Here is a 5,263-nt window from a genome sequence, read left to right on the forward strand (position 1 = left end):
GGCAGCTGCTTCTCACAGAAACCACCTGCAGCCGCCCCGCTGCCGAGGTCTTCACACCAACACCCAAGACACACCTTGGCCCAGTTCACACAGGAGTGTAATTACATGTATTTTACTGAGATTTCTTTTTCTTGACTCGATTTTATTCAATACTTCTGATTATTCAGGCCTCTTCACATACTGATCTGCAACGCTGCCATCTTTGGTGCTCCCTGGTGCTTGACAGAGGATGACCTGGAGTCCACCTTCCAGGTGAACCACTTGGGGCATTTCTATCTTGTCCGGCTTCTGGAAGACATTTTATGCCAGTCATCTCCTGCTAGGGTTGTGATGGTGTCCTCCGAATCACACAGGTTGGTGAACATTACCTTTGATTTAGCTAAAATCTTTAATCCTTAGAGCATAAAATAGTTATGGCGGAACTGCAAAAGTTTTTGAAAATGAAAGACCTTGCTCTAAAGCATTTGCTTTTGGATGATCTTTTTAAAAATAGAAGCATTACTAATGCCTGTGGATGTTACTGGATTTGGCTCTGTTGCTGGATAAAGTGTGTTCTAGTTTTATAACAACATGTAGGTGTTTTTTGATCATTCTTTGTATGAATGCAAATTTCCACTGCATTTCAGACCACTCATTGATTTTGCGAGGAGATGGAATAATAATTGATTAAATCTGAATGGCATGACCTATATTGATTTGTCATTCAACAACTTCAACATCTTACCAAGAAGAATGTGCAGTTATTTTAGCAGGAGAAACAATGCAATTAAAAACTGCTAGATGAAATCCAATTGTTTTATAATGAGAAATTAGGGAATTCAATGCAGACATTAGCTGTATAATTGTAAAATGGGAAGTAGTGTAGTTAATACATATTAAAAATCTGGCCATGACTCTTTTGGTGAATTTTTTAATTAAAATGTTAGATACTTGTCTTTCCTACTGCCAGGAGAAGTACAGTTGGCAAAAAAGACGTTGATGAAATTTGCTGTACTTCAGACATGCTTGTGGTGTTTGTGTTAATAACTGAAAAGATGGATTTGATTTAAAGTTCCTTGTGCAAAATGCATGCCCCAATTCTGAATTTCAGTGGGCACAAACCACTTACTGCCTTCTGATTTAGTTCAGGGACTGCAGGATTACACCTATAATGTCCAGCTTTAAACATTACTGTTGATTTCTATTTCACTTCTGGTTGTGTGTAATAGCTCTAGCAAACCAAAAGGAAGAATGTATGAGTGTCTTTCCCCTCCCCCCTCCTCCATATTTCTGAAATGTTTTAGTGACCCAGAATGAAGCTTATTTTTTTAATCGTGTTTCCATAAAATGTAACCCCAGGGACCTGGTAGAGAGAGACCAGCCAAGGGTCGGGCTGAAACCTTTATCACTTCCAAACACAGGGGCTTATGGTATAAATGACACACTGCAAATAGATTTACTTTTACGATTTTAAATTTATGATGGCTGAAATGAAAGGAAGCAATAGAAAATGCTAGTAATAATCCTCCCTGGCATTAAAAGACATGAAATGTCTAGTAATTAGGTGGTAACAAAATCTGGACATCCTTATCTTTGCAAATCACACCAGGTTTGTGAAAGCAAGTAGCAGAGTCCTGTTAGGAGTGAGGGAGGCTACTGCGGGGTAGGCAAGATAGCTCTAGAAATAAATCTGCCAACTCCAATCACTTGCCAGATGTGGAGGGCACAATGGGATATGTATAAATGAGCTGTTATTTAATGGGAGATTATGTTCAATTGTCAGCTGCTTGTTCCCCTTTGTAAGTTTGTATCTCTGATAGTAATTTAAATGACATCTTTGTTTTACGCTGTATTAAGTGGTATGTGTAACTAGAGCTCACATCTCTGGACATCTTTATCTGTGTTTTCGAAAATGTTTTTTAAAGTGCTTATTGCTAACTCAGTAAGATCAGCCAAGGTTTATAGAAGACCATCAAAAAATATGTTTGAATAAAATTAATAAACACAACTTGTAAATTTCCCTTTTTGCTAAGGGGTCCTATTCATGTATTATGGCATATCTCAACACTTAAACTAATTATTGTAAATAATTGCTTTTCCTCCCCCAAATGGTGAGAAGTTGATGTAAAGAGTTAGTTTAGACATTAGGTATTATTGGGTGGTAGTACCTTCTGACCTACTTGAGAACTCTGAGCCTTAAACTATGTTGTAAAACAGAAGTGTCGGTATCTAATTACTTCCATAAACCTTGGCCGGATCTTTTCACTGGAGTCAAGACCCCCTGTTAGGGGAAAAATAAAGTCCCGTGTTTGCAGAAAATATTATAGTAGACTGCTCCAAGGCAAAATATTTATTTGCCTCTCTGGTTCTTCATTCTCTAGTTACTTCTCTGGATTCAGCACAAATGAATTCTGTTTAAATTAAGCTTTTGGGTACTTTAAGCACATGATATTAAAATCAGAATAATAAGTAAGTTGACTTTCCTTCTGTCTTTATTTCTGTGTTGTTAATTTGATTGTACGGCCCTTATCCTACTGAATTCAGTGAGATTGCCAACGTAAGTAGGATTGACACATATAAGCACACTTGCAGGAGTGGACTCAAAATATGCCACCATGTTTCCGTTATGCAGTTTACACAAAGTATTTATTTATAGGTTATTTTTGCCGTCATAAATTATTACTTGAAGAATGAATATAGGAAATTCCTCCCAGAATAGTCCTGCTAATTTCAGAAATGTATTTTATATAACCAAAAATTATGAAAGAAAAATTTTGTTGTTGAAACTGAAGGGCTAATTCTGCAAGATACTGGATTCCTCTTGAGTTCAAATACTGTAGTTGCTTTTTTCTGAGTGTATTACAATTCTGCTCACAGAATGAATGTAGAAATTCCAGCTGCTGTCTTCATTTCTGGGCATGAGATGCAAAATTAGTAAAGATATTTTAAAATATTTTCCTAGTGTGTACTATGATTATGTTTATCTCTGTTCTCCCCAGCTGATTCTGAAAACTCTGTGTATTAAAAAAAGCTTGCTAAATCCTTTTTATTTTTGGTAGCTCTTCTGAATGAGACATAGATCTGTAACTAAATGCGGTATTATTTTCTAATATTAACGTATACCGGTAAATTGATAAATGAAACTGTACAAATTGGGGGGAAAATGCTGTATGGAAACTTCCTTTTCTTCATCTAAATGTCTTTAGAACATTCACTACTTTGTTATTAAAAAAAAAAAAAGGAAAGAAACAAACAGCTGGTGTTTAATGACTCTGTCAGACCCAATTAAAAAACATCAACTAGTTACTTTGATTTGTGTTCAGCCATGCCATGGGTATACTTAAAAACATTATACTCTGCCAGAACTCATTTTGGCTTTGTTTACATTTGTCTTTTAAACATATAAGACTATTGATGGCAAGTTACCAAGGTTATAACCCCTTTATATTCATCAATTTTTCATCTAAAAAAGAGTCTAAGAGGCAGTGAGACTCATCCGTAGTTACTTCAACAATTAAATGAAAGTGTGCAGTATGTGAACACTGGATGAAATAATCAGGGGAAGGGAAGAAGGGAAGATGAAAGGGTGCTGGTTTTCTGTGCTTCTAATGCAGAATTATTTTATCCTACATTGTTTCCTCCGAGTTGATTGTGCTTTCATGGATCTATGGCAAAATCATTTTGCATTTAAAATAAAGTGATTTGTCAGTTACATACGATGCCTTTAAATCCGTAAAGCCTTTTTTGACTGTTTTTTATTTATCATTTGCTTTTGCTAATTATTCAATAATTTTATTGCCATATTATATTGGAACTATTCCTTGAGTCTCAGGCAATTTCCAGTACATGCTTTCAACTGCTAAATAAGCTGTTGTTTTATGTTGGTTCTGGCCAAGTTCTACTCTGTTGTCTACATTTTATGTTGTTCTTAATGAGAGCGAAATTAAATCTGGGATATCTAAGGCATATTTACTGTTTTTTAGATTTACAGATATTAAAGACTCTTCTGGAAAACTCGATTTCAGCCTGCTTTCTCCATCTAAGAAAGAGTATTGGGCTATGTTGGCCTACAATCGTTCCAAGCTTTGCAATATACTGTTCTCCAACGAACTGAACCAACGCCTTTCTCCCCACGGGGTGACGTCTAATGCAGTCCATCCTGGAAATATGATTTACTCCTCCATTCATCGTAACTGGTGGGTGTATACCCTGCTGTTTACCTTGGCTCGACCTTTCACCAAATCCATGGTAAGTGAATGACTTACAGTATTTTACACATCTTCATTTTTCACATCAGAGGAGTAAGTTATAAAATCCAGATGTGTATGTATCTGCTTTGACCTATTGCCTTTTATAACTGTGACCCTGTTTATAATGACAAACATCATGCCAAGGTAGTGCTCTAGAAGAGGATTCTTCAACCATTTTAGATGAACTTGGTCAATCTTCAGTGAAGGTACCTTGTTAGGTGGAGTGCACGACTTCCTTGTTTGAATATATGATTTTCACTGTGATTAAGGTAGTTGTACATCTTAGGTGTGGGATAGTTTAGAGTTATTTCTGTGCTGAGTATATGTAAAACATAAAAAAAATTGCTTTGGTTTTTAAATGGAATATGTTTCACTGCATTTTTTAGGTAAACAGATGCCCTAGTTAGAAAAGATACTGCAGGCATTTATTAATGGCTGAGGGAAAGTGCTTTTAGTGGTAAAAGCACCTTCATTCATATTAAAAAAACCAAGCCAAACAACCCCTGAACGGTTTTCTTGATTCTTACAAAACACTGAAGGCAATGGGTGTTTTTCCTTTATCTCTATTGGACGTTGGACTGGGACCATGACATAATGATAGGCTACGCAGTTCCTTCATAGCCAACGTTATGAGAATTTGAAGCATCTCCAGCACTTGGAGGGGTTACTCTTATCCTTTGAACCTCTGACCCAGGTTATTTATAAGGAGTCCAAAGTCTTTTTCTAGGCAGAGGGTGACTTTTACTTCATTGAGAACTGGCGTCCTTTAACCTTATTGACTGTTTCTCATCCCTTATTCACTGACAAAGAAGGGTATAACCAAAAGGGGAGAAGGGAGAGGGAGTCTCCCTTGAATGTTTGCATTCAGGGAGATGAAAAGATTCATTCCCCTACAGAACTTTGTTCAAGCCCAAACCAGACCCCTTTTACAGAAGACTTCACAACTGACAAGAGTGGTTGTGGTGTAGCATAACTTCCTATCTCCCTGAGCTGGCAATACAGACCAAAATAATTGGTTTTATTTGAAAAAGAGC

At 36.6% G+C, this 5,263-nt stretch overlaps 1 protein-coding gene across 1 annotated transcript in view; it reads left to right on the forward strand.

Annotated features, from left to right (window-relative positions):
* Nucleotides 1-4,227, forward strand: part of LOC104620653 (WW domain-containing oxidoreductase-like) — a gene marked incomplete at its 3' end in the record, with an annotated part of 104,418 nt that extends 100,191 nt beyond the window's left edge. Inside the window, exons 4-5 of the mRNA XM_010286939.1 lie at nt 168-353; nt 3,963-4,227. Coding sequence (XP_010285241.1) covers nt 168-353; nt 3,963-4,227 — 451 coding nt within the window. The remainder of the gene's footprint in view (nt 1-167; nt 354-3,962) is intronic.
* Between the last annotated feature and the right edge of the window lie 1,036 nt (nt 4,228-5,263).

Source organism: Phaethon lepturus, unplaced genomic scaffold (genome assembly GCF_000687285.1).
Source record: "Phaethon lepturus isolate BGI_N335 unplaced genomic scaffold, ASM68728v1 scaffold23665, whole genome shotgun sequence".
NCBI classification, from domain to species: domain Eukaryota; kingdom Metazoa; phylum Chordata; class Aves; order Phaethontiformes; family Phaethontidae; genus Phaethon; species Phaethon lepturus.